At 45.6% G+C, this 25,255-nt stretch overlaps 1 protein-coding gene and 1 long non-coding RNA gene across 2 annotated transcripts in view; one reads left to right on the top strand and one right to left on the bottom strand.

The window, feature by feature from the left end:
* COA1 (cytochrome c oxidase assembly factor 1) overlaps positions 1-20,457 on the top strand; it is a 52,676-nt gene extending 32,219 nt beyond the window's left edge. Inside the window, exons 2-5 of the mRNA XM_027451320.3 lie at positions 12,260-12,364; positions 15,273-15,424; positions 17,377-17,453; positions 20,131-20,457. Coding sequence (XP_027307121.2) covers positions 12,271-12,364; positions 15,273-15,424; positions 17,377-17,453; positions 20,131-20,227 — 420 coding nt within the window. The 5' untranslated portion in view covers positions 12,260-12,270 and the 3' untranslated portion in view covers positions 20,228-20,457. The remainder of the gene's footprint in view (positions 1-12,259; positions 12,365-15,272; positions 15,425-17,376; positions 17,454-20,130) is intronic.
* LOC140001553 (uncharacterized) overlaps positions 1-23,586 on the bottom strand; it is a 41,522-nt gene extending 17,936 nt beyond the window's left edge. Inside the window, exon 1 of the long non-coding RNA XR_011806850.1 lies at positions 22,281-23,586. This is a non-coding gene — a long non-coding RNA (uncharacterized lncRNA). The remainder of the gene's footprint in view (positions 1-22,280) is intronic.
* Positions 23,587-25,255: the final 1,669 nt, after the last annotated feature.

Here is a 25,255-nt window from a genome sequence, read left to right as displayed (position 1 = left end):
ATTCATCACTCTGCTTTCTGGGATTGTTCAGCCTAGAAAAAAAAAGAAAGCTTGGAGGATCTCATCAATGTGTATAAATACCTGTAGGGAGTGTGCAAACAAGATGGAGCCAGGCTCTTGGTGGTGATTTCCAGTGCCAGCATGTGAGGCAGTGGGCACAAATTGAAGCACGAGGGGTTCAGTGTGGGCATTGGGAAGCACTTCTCTACTGTACCAGAATCACATATTACTTCCAATTCAACCACTCAGAGCAGTATTACTATCCTTCTGTTTTAGGGAGGGAGGGCTGTGACATAACTACTTCAGGTGTCACCTCGTGACTGCTGCTTCATGCCAATGGCACTGGGAGCATGGGAATGATCTTGAGAACTACTGTGATAGGACTTGTCGTGTGCAAAAACCAAGCAGAAAAATATGGATGTCTGAATTTTATGACATTTCACTTCAGTGCAGACTACTGAAGCTGTAGTGGGTTTTGGGGTTCAATACACCACATCAGTCTCCCGCAGAGGATGAAGATAAGCATATAAAGGGGTTGCTTAGGCAACTTAGGAACTGCAACAGTAAATTCTGGGCATGAATAAGTGTCCCAGGCTTCAGGGCTATGCTGTGATCACACTGGAGGGGAAAAAAAAAGAAGGGGGGGGAGAAAAAGGAAAAAGGAGACTGAGACTTCCATAAGCATGAAGTCTGTAGTTCTAAGCAGAGTTCAAGCAAAGCTGCAGTGCTTTCAGACCTTACCTGGCACTTCAGGGTAACCATGGCAAGCAAGACACAAAGGCACAATTGCAGCCCTAATGTAAAGCGACAAGTTTCTGTCCATCATACTGAAAATATAACATCTTGGCAAGTTAAAAAAAAAAACAAACAAAAAACAAAAAACAAAAAACAAAAAACAAAAAACAAAAAACAAAAAAAAAAAAAACAAAACAAAACATTTTTTTTTCATACTTCTGCAGTAAACAATGCTGTTACCAAATAATAAAGCCTTCATTTTTTGATGGTGCTGTTGGAAGTGGAGAAGGAGCTCATCTCACTTGGTGCTCAATTCTGCCTCCACTTCTGAACATACAAGTGACTGCAGCTGGATCACTGCAAGCTAAAGTGCCTGGGTTTGTCTAACAGACCTCAGGGAAGCACTGCTGGGGTTAACATATTGCTCTGCCCAAGCATATACAAGTGTATTGCAGAAGGCACTATGCAAATAATGTTCACAGAGTTTATAATTTCCTGTTGGAACAGCAAAGAAAAGAAGGTCATTGATTTAAACCAGAGAATACAAATGATTTCCTGCCCACAAAGCTGCCAAATGCTTGGAGTTATTGATTTTTTTTCCTCCCTGCTGCTAACCAAACACTTCTGGTCCTGTCATGGGCATCATCAGCTTATTGACTAAGTAAACATAACCCACTAAGCTGAACATTTTAGAAATAATAGAAAATTATAGTGGCTATAGTAACAAAATATTTACATTCTGAAAAATAAAAATAAAAATAATAAGGAGAGGAGAAACAGTTTCTGAAGTTAATTAACTTTTATGTAGATTCAAGTTTCTGGAATTTAGGTTTGCATCCAAAAGAGAGAGAAAAGAACAAATTAAAATAAGACTGGAAAAAAAAAAAAATTCCTAAGGAAGCTGAAAAGGGGAGGGCGCAGGGAACTGGGTACTTGAAATTTTGAAACCCCAAGGAAAAAAAAAATGTTGGAAATTAGAGGTGGAAAGGGTAAGAAGATGTGGCAGCAGCGTGGTGAAGGCATGTATTTATTTATTTACTTATTAGCAGCAGGAGGTATGTGCTGTTGTCTGAATACTTTTTTTTCAAGCCAGAGCTGAACACAGCTGATGCCTGGCCTTGGAACATGTCAGTTTGAAGATAGCACGTACGGTATTAATAAATGTAGAACAATACTTGCTGTCAAGTTGGTTACAAGGCAGTAGCTCACTGAAGGGGGTCTGACAATGTCAAAAAGCATTAGACCAGAGCCAGCGAATGCTTTATACACTGCAGCTGAACCCAAAAGATGAATTGATGCCCTGTATCTGACTTTAAGGCATCTGTCTGCTCTGGAGAGCACGTGTTTGTCTGAGGAAGCGAGGAAACAAGTTGCTTTTCTCTCCTCCTTCAACCACCTGCCCAAGCGCAGAAGGCAAGGAGCGAGATGTGAGAGGACAAGCCCTGGTGCGGTATGAACGGGGAGAGGTGTGTGGTGGACAAAATGGCCTCGAGAAGCAGGAGAGCATGCTGAGGAGACATGTTCAGAGGAAAGGAGGAGGAGGCCTGGTGAGGAGCCCACGACAGGGAACATGGCCCAGGGGGGAGATGTCTCTCCCACCAGGCTGGGCAGCAGAGCGAGGGCCGCGCTTCGCTGGGCCTCCCTGCCGCAGATAAAGTGGCTCACTTCCCCGGCAGAGATCCTTGCCGGCCTTTGGCTGGAAGGCCGGGTGGGAGCCAGCAGTGAGAGAAGAGACAGTCAGGAGAGCCACCGGGAGGAAGTAAAGCAGCAGATTACAAAGTGATGAAAAATAAGGGTATCGGCCTTCCACGGTGACTTAGCAGGCGTGACGGTTTCCTCCACCCCCTCACTCTCATGCCTGTTGACTGAAGAGTACTATAAGGCAGGGAGTCACGGATTATTAATGACGGCTTCTTTAATTTTATAATAAGTGCCAACTGCGGCTGCTGTAATTATTCTGCCTGTCCGACAACACGCCCTGTGCCAGGCTGCAAAATACCTTTTCTGGAGCACGTTGTCGTGCCGCCTCACATGCTGCAATTGCACCTGGGCAATTTCATACCTAAGTAACGCTGTATCTTAGGCTGTCAGAGCATTTTGCCATCATTAAATGTCACTATCTTCCAGCGAAGGAGGAACCAGGATGTATTTAGTCACTTATTTTTGCAAGTGTGAATTGAGACACCCAAAGTTTATGGTTTTAGCCACAGTGATCCAGTGAGTCAGGACCTGAGCAGCTTATGAAAGCCGGGAGCACTGTCTTCTGCTTTGCCTGCACTGCTGTCATATGAACCACAAAAGGCACAGATAAATTAAAAGTCACACAGAGTTAGAGGCTTTTTCTATCTGGGAAGAGATCTCTGGGAGTAACATTTTATAAAAGCGATGGCATCTCTTTATCACTCTTCCTAATTCCCACAAAGAAAGAGCTGAGTAGCTTGCAATGAGAAAAGAAAACAAAAACAAATGGAAAAAATTGTGTGTTGTGGTCAAAGACAAAGTCTTTCCTGTACAGCCTTCAATTTAGGAAGTCTGTGGGCATGGATTCCTGCCAGTATTATTAGCAGCTGTGATTCCCAGCTAGCAGATCCTATTCTCTTTTCTAATGGGCCACGGCACACCTGTGTGTTACATGTATGCCATATTTGTCAAATCTCATTACATTTAGCCCTTGGTAATCTACCCTGTGATGAGCAAATGTTTAAAACACCACCAAAAAAGTATCTGGAAAAAAAAAAAAAAAAGTAGTAATAAGTATTGCTATTTATTGTAGCAATAATTTACAGGGAAATAATGAATGTTATTAGCAGTCCTCTTTGAAAGCTACCAGTAAAGGCGTGTCTTAAAAGTGCCAGAAAGCAGCCTAATTTTCAAAGATCCCAGCACCTGGAAGGACCTGTGAGTAAAATGAAGACATCATTTCAACCATTAAAAAGAGAGACATTTTTCCCTCAATTTTTTTTCCCCACACATGTTCAGAGGAGGAAAATACGGATTGCAGTCAGCTGTTCTCTATAATTTGTCTTGACTCATTTTTGGAAGACAAGGTGATTCACTCCCAACTGATTTGTGAATATCCAGCAAACCTTTTTATTTTTCCAGAGGTGGATGGATAAATTGAAATCTGTTCCTTAGATCAAGTTAGAGGTGTGACACCAGATATTATGTGTGCCAAGCTCCACCACTTCTTTTACCCTTTTGCTCTCTCCATCTTTATTTCACGTAGCTCTGTATGCAAGTTAACAAGCTAGGTCTGTCTAAATGGACACCTTTAAGTACCACAGGTTTTTTTTTCTTTCTTTCTCTTTAATGCTTCCCATCATAGCTTTTTTTTTTTTTTTTTTTTTTTTTTTTTTTTTTTTGTCTTGGAACAGAGTGTTTTTAGGTCAGAATCCCCATTGGTCTTCTGCTGTTTCTGGCGTTCAACACTTATTAAAATGTCATGAGTATTTGAGGTTATTTTTTTCCCAGATCTTAATTTGCGTTAACAGATTTAGCTGATACTGAACCAGTTCTACTCATATGGGCAAGGACCAACTTCTGGAAATGATCCAGATGTCCAAGATGATCGAAAGTAATTAGTTTTTCTCAAAGCCTTAGGCTTTAAGTGTTGATCTGATGTATTTCAAAGGGACTTGACTTTCAGAAGAAGGGTAAGGTCAGCATTTTCTGAAGGAGAGGCCCTTTGGGTAGAGCGTAAAGATGGGCACTTGAAATAAACATACCACTTCTGAGAATCTAGGGAAATTTGGGATAGCATTTTATTTAATTTTGGTTTTCACTAGGAAGTATGAATAAAAGCAAGGTGTTTGTCATATGCAAAAATATGTATTGCTATAATACTGTGTAACAAAAAGCATTAAATCAACAATATGTTTGGCCTTAAGACTAAGGTGGCTGTTTTGAATCCTTAGTCGCTCTATTGACTGCTTTCACTTACGTTGTTAATTTTTAAAGGCTTCGTAAATCAGGCTTCATGCTGATCACAGCAGGCTGGATCACATCTTTCCCCCCCTTCATTTAAGGAAGCAGGCACATTACAAGGGAACAAGCATCATATGATTTACACTATGTTCCTGCCTGAAACATTTTTTTCCTGTGACAGCCTCCCTTGGCATTTGGTTCCTTTAGGTCACTGTCTACTGCGTGCCTATTTATTGCATGCATATGGATCGTATTATTGGAGTTAGTAAGACTACAGGCAGATGTAAACCTTATCAGGAGTGGAGTTAGGGACTGTAAATATCCGGGCAGTGACTAACTTCTAATGTAGCCATGTACAGGTCCTAGCCCAGTGACATCTGGAGTACTGCTAGGGAATTTTGTGACAACTTCCTTTTAATTTTACATGGTAAAATATGACCTTTTCTCCAGCAGAGTTATTGCAGACTCCTTGTATTTGGATGTTTTTTCCCATCTCAGAATTTGTGAGAAAGTAAGATGAGTTACAGCTAGGTAGGTCGGTCTGTCGGCTTTGGGAACTTGCTGGTGTCTTTGGCATAATTAATATACTGGACATAAAAACAGCCATAGACTGGCATGAGAACTAAGTAGTTACCACCGCATGCAAGGCCTTGCAAGCTCTTTGATCTTTCCATGAAAAACGATTTGGTACTCTGCACTGATCGCTTACCTTGCAGGTTCAGTGAACCTATTCGAGGAAACTATATACAGAAAATATACATCACAATATGAAAAGCTCTTTGGCTCGACAGTCCACTTCTGCTACGCCCCTCTTAAGCACAGAGTATTATTCCTGAGACAGTCGAAAGGATATATTTGCTGTTTCTTTATGAGATTTTTTTTTGTTTTAATGTGGCCCTTTGGAAGCTGGGCTGTGATGCAGGCTGTGGGGAGGTGCTGGTACAGAATGGAGCAATCCTTTTGAACCTTGGATTGCAGCTCTAGTGACCTCACTCCTAGTGGCAGGGAAGCAAAGAAGACGTCCTATAGTTTTCTCAAGTAAAACGCTCACTGTTAAAAGCATAAACACAGTTTTTTCCCTCTACTTTGGAAGTAGGTTTTCGTTTTTCCTACTTAGGAGTTCTTACTCTTACAATCTTTGCAATTCACCTTTAAAATACAAAAGGTGAACGTTCACACCTTCCTCCCACCTAGAGTATCCAATTACTGAAACGTACAATTAGGGATGTTAATGACAGATTATTAGGCATTAACCTATAATGCTGTGCTCTAATAACAGCAAAAATGGGTCACACTGTAGGTATAATTATCTTGCTTCTCCAATAACATGCCCTAGTCATGCCCCTTTTCTGTGATATCCCTTGTCTTTCAGTAGAAAGCATAAGCAGCTGTATTTGTCTTCGAGGATGCTCTGGTAAGGGTTGCTGAACTGGCTGGCACATAAGCCTAGCCTTCAAAAATTCTTAAGAAACTGTGATGTGGCATCATTGCAACTCGGGAGAAGAGCAGAAATGGTTTTGGCATCTGCCTCCATTATCTGTGGTTAGGAAGACAGAAACCATTTCATCGAGGGGATACTTAAGAAACTGGGCTGCAGCATCATTGTAGCCTGGGAGAAAAGCAAAAAGGACTTAGTTCTTTGATGACTTCGTTATCATAGTTAGGAAGATGGAAACAATTTCACAGAGGGATAAGCTGATGGATGGCAGGAGAAGGCTCCTCGGATCAATAGGAACGATAGTACTGCTGTTTCTGCCCACACTGCACTGGGTGGTGCAATAGTCTGCAGGGGAAGAGGAGAAGTAGAGGACTGAAGCTAGGCACATAGGAGGAAAAGAAATGCACTGCAGGGGAACCATCTGAATGAGACTGTAGCACATGGGGAAGTAGATTGTGCCAATGGAGTACCGAAAATATATAAATACATTAAAATGTGCAAGTGAGAGTGCCCAAGAGAGGAGAAAAAGGAAACAAAACTAAAATATCTGTAGGCACCATGTTAGGCTTTGTAATAACTGAACAAGCCACCTGCATTGTAGCGTGTGGCCCCAGGAGATATGATACAACTGAAAGAAAAGGTGGCTGCTTGCAGTCCTTAATCACCCTATTGACCACTTTCACTTTCCTTGTTAATTAGGTAGCAGCGAATGCAGAAGAATAAACTTAGCACATCTCTCCGGCTTGCCGGTAATATTCTTCATACACACTATTGTCCTTTCAAAGCATTTTAACCAGGATAAGTTACATCTTTCTAGGAAACAGTCCACCTGGAGACCCCTGAGGGCACCATTTCAAAGCTGGCTGATAAGGATGTTTTACCCCCCTAAGTACCAAAATATGCCTTTTCTGCACAGCTGGAGAAGAACAAAAAAAAAAAAAAAAAAAAAAAAAAAAAAAAAAAAGCATTACAACTACTTCTGGTTCAACTCTGAATTAAGCAAATTCCTTTCTACAAGTTGCTGAGCTTTTGGTGAAGGCAGATAGTATATGCAACGTCTTCAGTATTTCTGAACATGCTGGAAGGGGGCACAACTTGTGTTGTTACTTCTCAGAAATGTGGTAACTAGTATGTTGAGACTATTTCCTTGAAAAAGGGGAAAATAATACACTGAAATGACTATTCTGTCAAAATAGCTTCTGCTGTGCTTACCTCTTTTTGGTGACGGTACCAATGATGAAGGTATTTTCTAGACAGTGAATGTCAACAAGCAGTCTTTAAAATTTTGTCCTGGCATGTTCTGAGTGTAGAATTTGGCTAAGACCCAGATGCCTTATGGATCTGGGGAGATCAATGGATGGGTTGTATCTATCCATCTGAGCTAGCCAAATAGCAAGAATGTGAGATGCAAGCGTGTGCTTGTGTGTGGTTTCCCTGACATTACCCTTACCTCCTGTGACTTTGGTGACTACCTGGGTGGTTTTCACAAAAGCTGAAGCTGAGGCCGACTCAGTTCCCACCGGCCTGAGTTGCAGAGGGGTTTTTGGAGGCTCCCAGGGCAATATTTCCAGCCTTGAATTCAGATGCTCAGGTCCAAGTTTAGGCCACTTGATAAGTTTTAATGTAATTTAATGATAGTCTTTTGCCACACATATTTAGCATGTCAGGCTGACACCTCAGGACAGCAATGGTTTAGTGGTTTAAAGGCTGCAGTTGCATGTATTAGTGGCCTGTCAGTGTATTGTCTTGGCCAGGTAGGTAGTCAGCGGCCCAAATTGAGGTAACCAGCAGCGATCACAGTAAGCTTGCATAGGTCAAGTAGCTTCTCTCTGAATTCACAGCAATATTATTGTTTACTGTTTGGGCTGTGACAGCACCTGGAAGCCAGAGGTGCCGGTGGTGCCAGGAGGAGGAGGAGGTGCCTTCCCCAAAGAACCTGCAGCCCCAGCTTCCCCACTGCAGTCAGAGGCAAGTGAAATGGATGGTTGTAGCTTTGTGAAAATGCCCCTAGCTTCACTGCTCCCCTGCCTTTGGTGGAGGTGCCTGAGACCAAACTCTAGCACCAGTGGAAAAACAATGACCTACATGAATTGCAGAGACCAGAACAGAAGATCTGAATTTGCTGAAATTAGGGAGAATCTCTTAAGTCCAGCCTATTTTTAGAAGATCCTCTATGGAGAAAACAAAGTCTAATTAAAAACAGACTTCATTGTTGCAGTAACCCACCATTTCACATGTAACCCTGGGAGTCTTCCACCTCTCCGGGTTTGTTAAATCTCATTGTTAACTCTCTGTGTCCTCCTTAACTTCAAAGCCATATTCTGAATACTACCTTTTCCACCAGATCTTACTATTTTTAAGGCACAAAGTCAACATTGCCCTTATTAGGAAGTTCTGCTCCTTAATACTTATTTTTAGAGAATGTCACTTAAAATAATTTAATGTCTCTTCCTTTGGTAACTGCAGGCTTGGTGTTTTTACATGCGCTAATCTCCACTTAATCTTGAAGAGCATGAGGGAAAAGATCTTTTCGCAGAACAGTATAGTTTGGAAATTGTGCTTTTTTAATTACCAGTTGTGAAGAAATGTGCTTTTCCACAAGTTGACTTGCATAGTTTTCAGTGGTATAACAGGTTCTGAGGAGAGATCTCTGTCACAGATAGCAATTTGAGCTTCCCTCATTAGGATGCAATTGCATATTGTATTTATAAGAGTCCCCTAAATGCATTGTCTTACAGTTACTCCCTTTGTGGCAAATGAAGTCTATTTTTTTTCTTTCTTTCTCTTTAATACCCTCTCTGCTTTGCAAGCTGTAAGTAATTTTCAGAAAGTCTCAGGACACAAGGCCAGTCTCTCAGCACGTTCCAGCTTCCTTTCTCTAATGTGCCACCTCTGTGGCATTTCAGCAAAGCACCCGATGGGAGCAGCAAGCAGTGGGCCAGAGGGCAGGGATCCTAATGATGAATCCTCACCATCAACAATTCCATACCATGTTTCGGTCTTCCACAGGCTGACACCATTAGTATCTCCTGTGTCATCACCCAAAAGTCAGCAGCAGCTGCATGCTGAGGATGTTCAAGGATCTGAACACAACACTTGGACATCCATCCCACGAGGGACCGTGATGGTAATGAAATGGATGGCAGCCCCCTTCGAGGGGCCCACCAAGGCTCCAAGGACACTTGTGTCCTTGCTTTGGAAGCTCGCAGGCAATTGTGGGATTAAAGAGAAGGTTTACAAGGTCTTTGGAGACTTGTTAAAATGCACAGCTCTCTGACCCTTCTCCTACAATGTGCTGCCCTAGGACTAGGCCAGGAGAAGAGCTGAGAACCGAGTAGAAGGCTAGCCTGGAGATGGGTAAGCCTGGCCGCTTGGCTTCCCGGTGTGACAGCAAGCAAGCGATGGAGGTGTTCTCCGTGCTAGGGCGGCAAGGACCTCTGCAGAGGTGGTGCGGGCAGGTGACTAAAGCCCTGCAGGCGCTGGGTGACTCAGGCGCCCCAGCCCCAGCCCTCCGCGGCCCTGCCTCGCCGGGGCTTGCGACGGGCGATGGCTGTGGGCAGGGGAGGCGCGCAGGGCAGCAGCGCCTACCGGCCTCCACATTTCTCGGCTGCCAGACCACATTCCTTGATGGCACTGTCTTGACGTGCCATCCTCGGGGTGCTCGCAGCCCTCGACCCTCTCACAACACACCGTGTGTGGGCCGGGGCCTGGTGGGCTGGGACGCAGGGCGAGTAGAGGTGGCGGTGAGAACCGGCACGAGCACGTGGTCGAGTGGCAAGAGGTTCCTCTTCCTCTCCATCTGGCTTGTTCGGGTGCAGCCAGACTGTGAGACTGAACAAACCTCAAACCTGCTGACGGCAAATTGCAGATTGTCTGATTTCAGCCCTCTGCTAGGCAGGTCCCTTCAGCCTCGGTCAAAACCTCCTCGCTGGTGCAAGAGCTCCGTGTCCTTCCACTTCTACTCAGCAAACAGTCGGCAGCACCCCCTGGGCCCAGACATTTGTGTTCAATTACCTTGAATTTCATCACAGAAAGCAAATTTTGCCTGGCAGTTTCAGGCCGCAGCTTTGAAAGGGGCAAAACAAATGCCTCGGGTCACAGCCTGCTATATCTGATCAGCTCTCCAGATTTACGACCTTTTTTCCTGTTATGTGGTGTTGGCGTTGGGCATGTCCCTCGCTTTATTCTGCATCCAGCAGAAGGATCAGTGTAACAGGCTGCTGAGAACAACAGCGGTCGACACACCAAGCTGGGTATGTACTGCTCCTTGCAGGACACATCTTACAGGAAACGCAGATATTAATCAGACTGTGCAGTTTGAGGGGAAAAAAAAAAAGCTGTAAATTGTGATCGAAGGAAAGTTGGAAACACAAGCTAGCAGGCGAAAAAGCTCTTGATGTCCTTGTGAGTTGACTGTCACCATTTCTCTGTAAAAACACACTATTACTTCCTCTGCTGCAACTTCTCACGCTGCTCAAGTTCCTCAGGGGAAGTGAAGAAAACCCAGCAGAGAAGCAGATCAGGAGGGGCATAGATGATGCGGTTGTGCAAATGGTACGACTTGGGGATTTGGGGCGTAAAACAGCCATAACATTCGTGTATTTATCTGGGTTGCTATCAGTGCTAGCTATCAACAGATTTTCAGTAAAATCAGCTGTAAACATGACTATTAAGACCTCTTAAAACCCAGTGAACTAGTTAAAAAAGAAGCCTTCCAATAAGAAATAACGTGCCTTACAGTTGAATGCTAGTGCCTGTCAGTCAGTAGATGAAGCTTTTTACTGGGTTATAATCTTGCTTTCCCTCCAGCTAGAGCATGATGAAGAGATGGTTTATGGGAATCCTAGCAAAGAGGCGAGCTGAGGGAGGTAGCCAGTATCACACCGACCCAGCACCTGACATTCTCCTCTCCACCCTCTCTAAACTGTGGTTGTCAGCTGAGCCATACCTGACTAATGCATACCTGAGGGATGCTGGAGGTGATTTGCACAACAGGACTCAAATGGCCTTGCCTAGGTCACATTTCCGTAACTGGTTTTGTGCTTCGGTTTGCTGAGCAGCTCTCACTAAGCATAACACTTAACGTCACACTGCCGTGGCAGCAGGACTTCGGTGTGAAGCCTTCGGGCTTAGAAATCCCCACGGCTTCCCCATGTACTCAGATGTCTATGTTCCTGCATGAGAAAGGGCAGGCTTTAGTTAATCTTTCGATTGTTTAAGTCGCTGTTAAGGCCATTCCTCCCTATCACCCCAGCTGGGAGGGAAGCACGAGCATGAGGTGATGCTCAGACACTTGGTCAAGCCCTGTCCTGCCCCAGCCAGGCCTGAAGCAACATGCTGTTCTCCTGTGACAACTTCACTCAGCTCTTGCCACCCTGCTGCGGGCAGGAACATTAGATCAGGCTCGTTAGGCTTCATGGTCTCACTTTACCCCAACCATGGAAGACTGGTAGATTGACTTTCTTGGAGGTATTCCTCGCTCTGCTGTGCCCTCCATTCAGATGCTGGGACTGGGACTCGTGAAAAGAGCAGGCTGGTGGCAAGCAAGGGGGGTGCAGGAAGGAAGACAAATAGGCTTGCAAGAACCTTCCTGTTTACCACATGGCTTAGAAAAAAAGAAAAAGAAAAAATGAGCAGAAAAGAAAAAGCAGAATACACACACCCTAGCTACATTATCTTCACTGGCATAGGGCTAGCTTGGCCTGGCAGCTTAAGACTTGAGGCCAAATTTGCCCCTGCCACAAGCGTGTTTACTTTAGAGGAGTTTACTCGAGAGAGAAATCTGGCCCCTCAAGCCTGAATACTTGCACTGTGCTAGCGAGCGCGCATGGGAAGCCTGAGAACAATGCGCCGGGCCTCTGGCTCCCCGCCACACCGGGGAGGTCATTTTCTTCTCGGCAATTAGTGAAGTGGTGGCATCCCTAAAAGGAGTGAATAAACACATTCAGGCCTGCTCGGTCCCCGCTTTGCTCTGTTCTCACTGTGATTCCTTCTGGGTGTGCGGTGGGGCCCCAGCCAGAGCGAGCCCGGTCGCTGTGTGCAGCGCTTTCATTCAGGCCCGCTTGGCTGGGCAGTCGGAAGGGGCTTTTGGAAGAGAGAAGGGGGGAAATAACCCTTTAGTTTGCTTCTTTTACAACAAATGTCTGTTCTTTTTCTTTTCAGGGAGGGGAAAGATGCCAGCTTCTCTAAGAAAACTGCGGCAAATGGCTATTTTTATGGGAGTGTTCAGCGGTGGGGGATGTGTGGTGATGTATAATCTTATGCAAAGTAAGTCTCGGTGCTGTTAGCAACCTTATTTCTCCTCTGCCCCTTTCATTTGCTTTTGTGTGGCAGGGAAAATAGCAGTGTGTAAGGTCTGAAAAGCACATGAAGTTAAGGGAAGTGTGGCTGAAACTGCTGGGTTCTGCCTCTGCTTTATTTAATCCCCGGGCTGATTCCCTCTCTAACACGCTGCTGCACCCATTTCCAAAGGTGGGTATTACACCAAGGGCAGACTGCTGCGGTCACTAGAAATGCTGGGAGGTTTCTTGGGAGCTAAGGTGAAACGAAAGCCGAGGCAGTCATGTACATTTCATCCCTTATTGAGATTTTACAACTGGGCAAGAAAGAGAGAGCCACTTAAAGGAGGGTCTGTGAGAACGTATTCAAGTCTAGCAGTTTTTATCAGTAAATCTTTGTGGTGCTGGCCCGTAAACACAACAGCCTCTGATGTGCTGAAGATTGTATTAATTTCTCCTGAAGACTATGACCTTAAGTGCGATCAACATTAAGAAGAGAAAGGAGAGAAAAGCTAGGCAGGTAACATTGCTGTTCACAGACAGACCTAATAGCCACATGTCTTTGGCTGAGAATTCAAAGTGTTAGCTCTAGCAATATAATTCTTTTTAAAATTATTTCTAGATATTTAGCATCAGAAAAGAAATAGGGTCAAGAAGTCGGTAGGACCCCCAGATAGTCAAATCCTATCTCTCACTTGCTGGTACTACCACATGATACTGCTTTTACCTACCCTTATATCAGAGGATGCTGCCAGAAAAGTGTAGCTGAGCCTGTTCCTCAAGCCCTGAGATAAGTTGTGAAACCTCCCCTTCATTTTACACGTATTAATAACAAATCAGACAAGGCTGGAAAGCAGGCTTTAATTTTAGTCAGCTCGTGCCCTCGAGCTCAGGAGTATATGACAGATATATGATCCTCTTATGCTTTAAAATATTGAATCTGGCTTTAACAAGGACATTAGCATTTTTTAATTTTCAGCTTCGGCATTGCTATCTGGAAATCTCTGAAAAAAAAAAAACTTCTCCCCTGTGCTGCTGAAAGTAAAGCAGCTCCTTGCCTGCATCGCTGAGCCACGTAATCAGATGGCTCAGCACGGTGGCTATCTCTCGCTTTGCTGCAGAACCGATGGCCCCTGAGCACGTCCCTGATTACACAGTGACAGGCCAACTGGGCTGCCAAAAGAAAGCTTTCTACTGATGGCTATGTCGCTCTGTAGCCTCCAAAAGACAGAGAGGCCAAGCTGGGAACTGTCCCCCCCTTTGCCCACACTCAGGGCCATCCCAGTTCCTTCTGTCCAGTGTACTGAACTGGCTCAGAGGGAGCAAACAGTTTCCATAATGGTGGGAGCGGGGGGAAGAGGGGTGCTTCCCTCCCCTTCCTTCAGGCTGAAATAGTTTGCATGCACGTGTTCTCTTTGAAAGCTTGTACAAACATTCAGGTAATCATATTTCTACTCTCCGTCTTCGCCTCCACTCCCTCCCTTACGGGAGCAGTCTCCCTGGCCAACCCCAGTGTGCTCTCAGCTTTCCTACTGCAAGCAGGCTGACAGACAGATCGCTGGGCCTCTTGCATTTGCTACTCAAGGTGAGATGCTGCTGGAATGCCTGAGCTGGGGCACTGGGAAACTCAAGCCATTTTCCCTTCCAACCTGAAGGCTAAGTACAACATACTTTTAACACGGTCTGGGTGGCTGCTTGCCACTGTCAGTAGGCACTAAAGGGTCAGCATGCTGGGGCCCCTTTTGCTCCTGAGGATGGCCCAGGAGGACAAGAGGGCCTGGCCAACGCAGGCTGCAGGCCAGCAAAGCTCTTTCTGTGCCAACAACTAGATGCTGTCTGCTTGCAGGGGATGCCTCTAGCTAGGGAGAGTAGGCAGCATCCCTCAGCCTCATGCTCTGAGAGTAATACCAACAGGCAGAAGACCAGGAAACAACCATACACCTTATTTTAAGCTCTTTGGAAGACAAGAACAAAGTTACCAGAGTAGGATTTTAATTCGTGCACACCCTTAGCTTGACACTGCCCTTCTTGATGTCAGCAGAAGGGAGTTAGGCTGGCATGAAGCATGTCTAGAAATCTCATCTGGCAAGCCGTAAGATGTTTTTAGCCAAATCTCCACCTCCATAGGAAGGTCGGCACATTTCCAGCCTCGCAGTTCTGCGTTGTGCAGTGGTCACCAGTGGACAGCATTTCCTAGCTGTGCAGAGCAGCCAGGCACTGATAAATAGCAATTTACCACAATTGTCCTCCATACGCCAGCACTGCGGCATCCAGTCTGCCGTGCTATTGTTGCTGGTTGACCATTAAATTTAATGGCACTTCCTTGTGCCTCCGTTTTAATATACCCTTCAGGAGAGTCGCAGCTTCACGGCTGCCACTTGAAAAGCTGTATCAAAACCACAGCAAGGGCTTCACAGCAGCAGCAGCAGCTGTTGCTGTCCCACATCAGTGTCTGTGGAATAAATATTCTCTATTCTTATTTTCTGTATCTCCTCTAAGAAGATTGAGTCACGTTCAGAACATTTGCAAATATTCATCCTTATGCCTCTTTGCCTTCTTTTTTACCCCCTCTTTTACAAAATATACGACAGACAGGGACACTCAGTCATAAGCCGAACTGTACATCAGTATGGAACAGGCTATCTGCAGATATTCAGAGCCCTTTTCACTTAAATGTACTGGGTAGAATTGCAGTCCAACACTGCTTCTTTGATACAAGGGCTCGTTTCCTCCTTTAGCCAGATTTATCCTACTAAGTAGTTTTGAACTGTGTTTCAGGGAGAGTGTGGGGGTCTGGAGGAAGTATCTTTAAAAAAAACAAAAAACAACACAAAACCAAATCGTATCTTTAGATTTTAAGTAGACAGTCTGCTCATTATCCTGTTTCTCTCATCTAGAAGGCTTTGCCAGGACCCAGTATTATCAGCAGGGTTTGGAGCAACTCAACAACAATCCCACTGCCCTGGAAGCCCTGGGTGCTCCCCCTCTAAAGGTTCACAACATCCGACTGACAGATGGGAGTAACCGCGTGGACACAGAAAGAGCTCAGGTAACGCTGGGGAGATTGTGTCACAGCTTCCTGGGGTGTCAGCACAGGTGAAAAGAGATCAGCACTGGGGTTTTCGGCAGGTCACAAGTGACCTGGGAGCAGAAGTCCCATGGCGAGGCAGTAGGATGGGGTGCCAGTTGATTTGGAGAAGCAACAGATTTCCAGGCATAAGTCTGTTGCTCTAACAAGAACTAGAAACAGCAAGAACAGCATCTGCATTTTGTGCTGTATGGGCACATCACAGAATGATAGAGGGCCTTCCAAGTTAGTGAATCCCCCTCCTACTGCAAGCCACAAAACAATTTTCAGAAACATATTAAGCTCCAGCTTTAAACTAGCTGTTGCCTCCCTTCCCCCCAGGTATGTTCCGTGCTGGTTTTTAAAGCTTTGTTCAGGAGAGGGTTTTACAGCCACGCACGAGGTGTGCTGCGGAGCTGCAGCACAAACGGCGTGTTTTCTAAAGCACCAGTAAGGCTGTGCCATGGAGGAGGACTGCCTGGCACGGGGCTGAGCGCTCACATTATTACATAGTCGCCAGAGAATGCTGCGCTGGGCGCTGGATGTTGCACAAGGCTGACTTGCATCACCCCAGGGTTGGGCTGAGGCAAACCTCACAAATACAAGTCAACTTCCTCTCTGGGCCTGGCCGTCTGAAAAGGGCTTCGCATTCTGTGTTTTTACCCAGAGACTTCACGTCCTTAAGAACAGGACTGGCTGTTCTTCCTTGTTTTTGCTAATGACCCAGGACATCCTTAGAGAGCTCTTCAGGCAACTTGCTGAGAGATTGTGTCACTTTTGAATCATTTTGTTCCTTATGATTCTTCTATTTTTGAGTCCTAGGGACGAAATAAGGACAGTAAAGAATGTGCCAGATATTGCAGGTGAAGGAGGAGACTGTCGGGGTTAGAAAACCGACCTTTAACCAACTCACATGAAATTGCACTTCCCATCTGACTCCAGCCAGGTTTCACCTACGTAATACCCTAGGTCAAAATGTTACCCAGGTTTTAGAGGTTTTACCAGAAACCTTATCTTAGACCAAAAATATGGGAAAAATGCACAACCCCTTGTGCTGATTGAAGAAAAAGAAGAGAACTTTTCCCACTCATATTTTCCTGTGTCACCCTTTGAGAATGATAGTCGCTTGAGTGACTCAGGGTGAAATCAAAACCCTGCCTTCTGCCAGACCTCACCCCAGACATAAACCACCAACTTTCCTTTCCACTTTTTCATGCTCTCAGTCACAGTAAACATTCGTGTTTTCATGAAATAAACTAGTTAATCATCATAGAGAGATTTACTGACTCCACAACATTCCTACCTCCTACCTACTGGTCCCGTTTGAGAACTCGGGGCATTTTCCATTTGTGGCTCCAGTACAACCAGCAAGCAAGCACTACACCTGAAACATTGCTTTTATTCAAATATTAGACTGAGTGCAGTTAGCTAAGACCTGCAACACTGAGCACAGCTTTGTTTATTAACTACCCTGAACAGTAGAATTTGTGGCACCAACAAAATAATTGAATGTCTTATTACCTGGATGCATCTTAATGGGCTGACTGATGTGTAGATAGTCAATCTACCGGCTCGTTATGGTTATGGGAAGCTCGAGCATAATGCAGGTCACCTCTGGATCACCATGCATTCTGGTGAGGAAAGGTGTTTGCTCATAAATATTTCAGAGAGCGAGTGGTTTTCCCTGGGGGCTGCAGCTGTAACACAGTACATTCTTTCAGCAGAGATTAATGTATGGCAGAACAGGCGTACTTGTATAGCCACGTACACGTTAGCCATTAGAGGAGCTTAGTGAAACTTTTGAAATGCGTTTAAAAAACAAAATGAGAGTTTAAGTTAAAAGGAGGCAGGTTGCTGCTTTGACTGTAAAAGGAGTAAATTTCCATTTCAGGAACACGCTTCAATGAATCTCTAACATACTTTTACATCTGCAGATAAAGTTACCTGTATCTGGAACAAAATCAGCGGGGTACCTCTACATTGACTCAGAAATGGACCACTCCCGTCAATGGTGCGTACTGGGGGAAGTACTGGGAGAAACACAGAGATGCAGGGACAGAAGTGGTAGGAGAAAACAGTGGAGCAGGATAATTGGTTTAGTCATTTGGTTGCTGAGATCATGCATGCAAAGAAAGAGGAAATTCATGTCTGAGGATCTTGTGAAAGGTTGTTACCATCATTATGACAAAAATGTAAATTAGTTGAGAAACAGACTGAATACATCCCCATGAATACAAGTGTAAGAACAACATGAGCCATTCATTTGGGTGAAATGTCTTCTACAAATCATAACTCAGTATACAGATAGATACTGTGAGCCAAGGGAGCATCTTGTTCCCTCTCACCCCTCTTCTCCAAGGAGATGTTGAGGCCACTTGAGTGCTGGGTCCAACTTCAGTATTAGGCATTGCACTAGGGGAGTTATCTTGCATGTTATATCAGAGCATATCAAGGTAATCTAAAAATCAGGCATTTTTTATTTCAAATTATATAATAAATATGGTCCTTATAGTTAAAAAGAAGTGCTAGAACAGATATGTTGCAGTAGAAACATGCTCTGACTCCGCATCACATAGCAATATTACATCTTTGTAGTACTGAAGCCTGAAAGTCTCCCTTTTCAAGGTGAAACGCTTCTAGAACTGAGCATTACTACAGGAATTCAAAGTCCATCTTCCACTGCAAAAGAGGAAATTTTATTAGATGAAAATCTCCTCACATGCATTTATTCTTCGAGTTTGTTAGACACTTCTGATAGCTGTATTTAGAAACCCAGAGCTGCAACGTTTTTGCTCAGTTCCTACCAGCCATATGGTATTGTTGTCATTTCATAATTAGATAACCACAACTTACTGGATTTCTGCTCAGAATAACTACGGGAAGCAAGGTTTAAAAGCATGGGAGGAAGGCACTATATTGAGACTTCAGAGATTCAGGGCCAGACCTGGCCTCCTTCCTAGCTGCCAAAGATACCCCCAGAGGTCCTCGGGCATCTTTTGTGCCCACCTGTGCTTTTCTGGGGATCTGCACCCTGACACGCTTGCTCCTCACTATCCCCTCCTCACAGATGGAGGGAAATAGCAGTTTCTCCCTCTTTCACAGAGCTAATGTGAGGACAATTAAAGATTTAAAGATGTGAAAATACAGTAGTAAGCAAAATGCATACGTATCTATCAGGGTTTTATTTTAAAGCGAGCTCTTTGCACATTTCCACCTGCAAGTTGAAAAAAAAAAAAAAAGAAAATAATGCATTTTCTGGCAAAATGATTTGTGGCAGACAAACCTGTCAAACTCAACTGCCACAGCATACGCATGGGGCCTACACACGGATCCGCTTGGGGCTTGACAGCACGCTGCATCCTTGCACCTGCCTGGGAACTAAAAGCAAAATCATTTGTTCTTGTCTGCTCCACGAAGAAGAGTTCCTGAAATCACTGGGAGGAATAGCAAATGTCTAAGTGGGCCATGCTGCTGTGGTCCTGTACAGCAGGCACACAGACCCAAGAGGCAATGTTAAATGGCGTGAAATGACACTGGGAGGTGAGCTCCAGAAGCACTTAAATGCTTCAGACTATGAGTGGACAGTCTGTCCGTCAGTTTTTTTTTTTTTTTTTTTTTTTTTTTTAAATAGCCAAATAAAAGAAAAATGAGCTGGTTTGAACCTGGATAAAGGAGTGTTTGCTGGTAGGCAGGCAGTGCAGGGACGGGGAGGGTGCAGAGCTCCCTGCCCAGAGGCGACGGAGGCCCAGGGGCTGGTGGACAGACCGCAGGCGAGGCACCGGTCCTGCCAAGAGCCACTTGCAGACTTCTGCCCTGAGGTGAGCAGAGAAGATCCGAGACCCCAGGCTATGCCGAGGGGAGCAGCTTCTGCAAGCCCTGCACTTGCTGACCGTCGGCAAGTGAGGTGGTTATTCTCAGTGGGTCAGATCGAGCCAGAGGGCTGGCAAGCAAAGAGCCTTGCTGTAGATTCATCGCAAAGAGGTGCAGCAGTCTAATTACCTAATTGTGTGTACTCAGCACTGACTCCAGTAAGAGCAGAGCTGGGTGCCTGCCAGGAGCTTTAAAAATCCTATCATAGTGTGCTGGAATAATGGTCCTTCCCAGCTGGAAAACCGGCACGAGCAGGCTCACAGAAGTGGTTTTGGAGCAGAGCTTTGAGGAAGCAAAAGGCTCCCCCTCTGCATCCAACAAACGCAGTTTTTCTTCTCCTTTGAGTAACCACTGTCGTACCCTGTCAGTTTTTCAGCAGTCACACTGAGCGATCGCACAGTGTTCAAACTCTCCCAAGCTAGGATAATTCCTTAGCAACACAGCCCGGCTCCAAGGCTGGAGAGGAGTGAGGCAAGGAATGCACCGACAGGATGAAGGGGAAGAAAGGCGCGGGGTCGGCAGGGAGAGGGGAGTGACCTAGCTAAAAATAGCTGCCAGGATTTTATTCAGGTTGCAACAAACAGGAGCACGTATCCCAGAGCTTTAACTCTGGGCTGTGCTACTCCATTAGGGAAAATAGCTTTCAGAACTGGCACTTGCAAATAAAGCTTTACAATAATTAGGTGATTTTTTTTTTTTTTTAAGAGGAATGAATGCATGGAATGATTTGTTTCTCCATGCCAGCTGTTTTTACACCAATATTACTGCTAGATTAAAAGTGATTAAAGCCAGTTAAAAGCTCTTTTGGTTTGTGTCAGCTGGCGCCTTCAGGATGTCACCTTGAAGCTCCGGGATGGGCAGAATATTTCAGTCTACCATTCCCCTGTGAAAAGCATCAGTGTGCAAGGAGGCTAATGGTCCAAGGCAGCTGCTTCTCCACCTCCTACTGAACCGAAGGAGACATTAATTGATTGCATCACGCTGTGCACATGGATGCACGCCGGTGTTGCAGAGGACGATGTCCCCAAAGTGGATGCTCTGAAGACAGTTTCATCTCCAGCACTGACCTGTGTCATTATTGTCATGTTTGTATGTTCAGCAAAAGCCTCAAATAAAGATATTGCAGCAAGAGTTGCTCTTCCAAAGGCCGTGTGTTGTGTCCTGTGTATGCTGGTATTATGAATTTGAAGGAAACAAATTGCCAGGAAATTGGGCTTTTCTTACAATTACAGACCTAAATCTGGACATTGGGGTTGCTCTTTCATGGCTAGAGGACTTGGTCAGCTTCTCAAAGCAATTCCCTCACTGCTTCTGCTTTCCCTGTTTCTCAGCAAGGTGTTACCTAAAGCAGAAGGGAGGAGCAGCCAAGGTGAAGCTCGGGCAGCATCCCCCTCCACTGCTAACGAACCAGTCCCATATCAGGCAGATTTGCACCATCAATTGTCATTAAAAAGCTCATGAGATAATAAAGGCCACCGACCATAAGCTCAGCATTCCAGGAAGAGGCTCACTGCACGACCTGCTGATGCTGAAGATTACTCAGAACAAGCCACTGTTTCATATCAGCACTGCCAAAGACAAGCTGGGGAGAGCACATTAGCTCTCCCAGTTCCATTTAGGGAGGAAAACACTCAGGAGGTGCAAAACAGGTAAAATACTGCCATGGTACAGCCAGATGACAAGAGATTTTGCCACTTGATTTTGCCACTGCAGCAGCCCAGCCAACAGAAGTAAAGAACTGCCCAACACCAGAAGCAAGTTAGGGAATATGCAAAAACAAAACAAACCAAACAAAAACACACTGCTCATTCTGCTGCCTTGCAAAGGCTAAGGCACAGGCTGAGAAGGTGAAGAGACACAAGTAATTGGCCTGCTTTAATTCCTTGAAGTAGCATGCAAGCCACTGAAAATATCCAGAGAAAGTGTTTTTCACTACTGTAACAGAGCAGCTTAATCAAGATGCAGCTGGTGAAAACCTAGAGCTAACACCACTCAATTCCTTTTTTTTTTCTTTTTTCCATTTTTTTTCACCTCTCTATCCTAACGTTCAATTTTTACTGCTAGTAATGATTATTAGCGAAGGGAGAGCTATAAGAAATGATCATTAAAAGACCAGAAAGCGCCATCCTGCTCAGCAGCGATCCAGCAAACACGACAGTGTGGCTTTCGAAGAAGTCTGAAGAGCAAATACCAAAGCAAATGGAGGGCTGGACTAAAGTTCGTCAGCAAAACATCCCTGTGATGAACCACTGTAGAAGGAAAAAACACACAGGATCTAGTTTAGGGGTTACAAGCGGCTGCCCAGGACGAACACCACCTGCGAGACTTGATCCAGCCTGTAGGGATGCCCAGCACACCTGGGAAAGGATTAGGATGCATCAAGGAGAGACAGCATGTCCCAGCTTCAAGATGAAATCACTGCCATATGCTTTCACAAAACAAAACAAACAAAACACACAGCACATGATTTAGAAATGTTTGCTCTGCACTGCTTCAGCCCACGCAGCAAGAAATCCACCCGGAGATCTCCTGCCACCTCGGAGGTTGGGCAACTCTGGCTTTTGGTCAACTGCTAAAGACCAGTGGGGCTTTACACATGCCAGGACCTGGTACGTGCTGCTGTTCGCCTTCTCTTTGTCCCTTCAGGGAAATGGAGTTTTTGTACAAATTGTGCCTCTCATGTTCCCCCTAGAGACCTAGGGCTGCCCTTTGAGCTGCAGGCACTCCTAACCAATCCATCCTGGCCATCCCAACCAAACCATGGGTTCATCAATGCCACAGAGACACACAGTATCATCGTGTTTTGCCATTTTTTTCCTCCAATTCCAGTCTTTAAGCCTTGAGAAGGAAGAAATGGGTGGGTGGGGTTGGAAGCCAACAGATGAGGGGAGTGGGACAAGAGGAAAGTCACACTAAAACCCCTGCACTTGTTTTAAGACCTATCGTCTGCAAACACTGAATTTCTTACCTCCTGACCTTGAAGAGCCTCAGAAGCCACTTCCTCTCGGTGTTTCAGCTGTTTTAGGCTGCACGTATTCAAAGGGAGCACAAAGCAGCCGGCTGGTGTGCTGAGGAGCTGCTTCAGCCATGTGGCTCCCATTAAGCGCGCCGCAGCCCACGGCTGCTGCTCGCAGAGAGGACGCAGGTGCAGCAGGGGCAGCCAAGAGGCTTTGCAGCACGCCAGGAAAAGGAGGAGAGCAAAGGTCTCAAAACCACTAGCAGCTGCTGAAAGCCCAAATAACTTCAGGAGGGCTCCTAAGCACCCCTTGTCTCCTCACAGTCTTTTCCACCAAGGAACAAGGGAGCAGATTGGGTTGCATTTAACTTTTTCATCAGGTCATTGGAACTCTAATTCATTGTAATTATGTCGTGTTGTATGCCACTAGACACCGATCTGGACAATCATTTCATTTTTATTGAGAAAACATTCATCTTTTGTTAAAAGACACCCCAAAAAAAGTTATGTTCTATTTAGGAGGCCCTTCTTTTCTTACCAGGAGGGTAAGAAAAGGTGAGCAGGGGCCTCTGGGGGCCGCCCAGTCCCCCCGCCTCACCCACAGCAGGGACAAATAGAGCACCTGCCACCTGCCAGGTTTCGAACATCTCCAGGGAGGAAGACTCCACTCCACACATATTTTGTCCTGGCTCCACTCTTCCTCCACAGGTGTTTGTGTGCATCGGTAGGATTTCTGCTCCCCCTGCCCCGAAGCCATCCCTTCTCCATGCTGACAATCTAAGGTGCCCCAGCCTCATGGCAGGTGCCGCAGTCCTTTAATCACCATAGCCATTTGAAGTACATTAAATGATTTCTCTTAAATTGACTTGAAAATGTCCACAGTTCCTTTTCCAGTTGTTTGTGTTGCTAAACCATCCATCATCGCCACGGCCGCTGTTGGATTACATTTGCTCCTTACTCTCTAGGTTGATTTTAACAGCTCCTGCCAGGCGGTCATCACCCCGAAGGAACTACCAGGAAGGCAAGCTGCTCAGGGCAAGGACCTAATTTATGGCTAACAAACAATAACCAAGCATTGTTTAGCAGAGCTACAGCACTTGCACCTAATAGGAATTAGGCCTGATTAGTGCAAACGGGCTGCGTTAAACCAGACGGTTTAAAAGCAGTAGCTTCTCCCAGACTAAGTGGGCTGACGGGTGCCTTTTTGGGCATACCTCTCTGGGTAGTCACAGTTTTGGCCAGCTCATGGGCCTGTCAGCTCACTCTCCAGCTTGGGCAGGTACCTTGTGCTGCACGGGGCACATGAGTCATTTTGATTCATGTCTCATTTAGAAAGAAGAGTGCATCCAATTATTTCCCATTCACCTGCATCTTAACCGCTTTGTTGAAGCAAGAAGCCTTTTCCTATGTGTTTTCTGCTAAACCTCCCACAAAGCTCCCTGCAGCAGGGCCCAAGCAATCCCATAATACTGGTGGTGGCAGAGACCTGTCGCGTTCTTGGCATTACTTTGGAAAGCACACCACACCTGCCTAAACACCTCTGGTAACTTCGTATGTTATTTTACCAAATAAATAAAACGCTAGAGTCTTGTCATTTCTAAAGGGATCTAATCCTGCTTCCATTAACTGGCCTTACAAGGGGGTTCAGAAGCAAGCACCTTTGTTAAATAGCTCCTGAGAGACAGCTGGTGCCTCTCCTTGCTTGTTGAAGCCCATGACGCGATGAGACGCTGGAGAGCAGCCTAGAAGAGAGGGATCTGGGGGTCGTGGTAGACAGCAAGTTGAATATGAGCCGGCAGTGTGCCCTGGCAGCCAGGAGGGCCAACCGTGTCCTGGGGTGCATCAAGCACGGCATCGCTAGCAGGTCGAGGGAGGTGATTGTCCCGCTCTACTCTGCGCTGGTGCGGCCTCACCTCGAGTACTGTGTGCAGTTCTGGGCACCACAGTATAAAAAGGACATGAAACTGTTGGAGAGTGTCCAGAGGAGGGCTACGAAGATGGTGAAAGGCCTGGAGGGGAAGACGTATGAGGAACGGCTGAGGGCACTGGGCCTGTTCAGCCTGGAGAAGAGGAGGCTGAGGGGAGACCTCATCGCAGTCTACAACTTCCTTGTAAGGGGGTGTCAAGAGGCAGGAGACCTTTTCTCCATTAACACCAGCGGCAGGACCCGCGGGAATGGAGTTAAGCTGAGGCAGGGGAAGTTTAGGCTGGACATCAGGAAGGGGTTCTTCACAGAGAGAGTAGTTGCACACTGGAACAGGCTCCCCAGGGAAGTGGTCACTGCACCGAGCCTGACTGAATTTAAGAAGAGATTGGACTGTGCACTTAGTCACATGGTCTGAACTTGGGTAGACCTGTGCGGTGTCAAGAGTTGGACTTGATGATCCTTAAGGGTCCCTTCCAACTCAGGATATTCTATGATTCTATGATTCTATGACGAGGCCTTCCACCCAACATCAGGGCAGCGGGATCTCACTGGGTACTGCTGGAAGGTGGCAATCAGCACGGCAATACCCCAGCGGCTCAGGAGATTTCCCTGTAAGGAGTAGCCAAAAGGCACCTGCGCAATTCAGCCTGCACACTGAGATTACAAATTAACTTAGGGGCTGGGATGCTCAGACCTCAATAAACAGCCAAAGAATCAATGCTGTTCAGTTCTCTGCATTCACAGGAACAAGATAATCCCTTTTAGTAGCCAAATTCCTCCACCTTCCCTAGTTTTACTGGAAGTGTTGTGGGCCTGATGCTGTGTTTCACTGTGAAAAATCCTCACCTATTCTTAATTAAGAGAGATTTTATCACACACACCTGGATTTATTTCTTTTTCTTGTTTTATAGAAGTTTCAGGTTGTATTTTTATGGAAACAAATTATTTCACTATTACAGAGCTATACAGTTGTCCTGTAACAGGAACGATTAATGAAACGCAGTAGTGCAAGAAGAGGAAATATTTTTCTCCCCCAGCACCTAGCTCTGGCTCTCCGCGC

The sequence above is a fragment of the Anas platyrhynchos genome, chromosome 2 (genome assembly GCF_047663525.1).
Source record: "Anas platyrhynchos isolate ZD024472 breed Pekin duck chromosome 2, IASCAAS_PekinDuck_T2T, whole genome shotgun sequence".
Lineage (NCBI taxonomy): Eukaryota > Metazoa > Chordata > Aves > Anseriformes > Anatidae > Anas > Anas platyrhynchos.
This window is presented reverse-complemented; position numbering and strand designations above follow the sequence as displayed.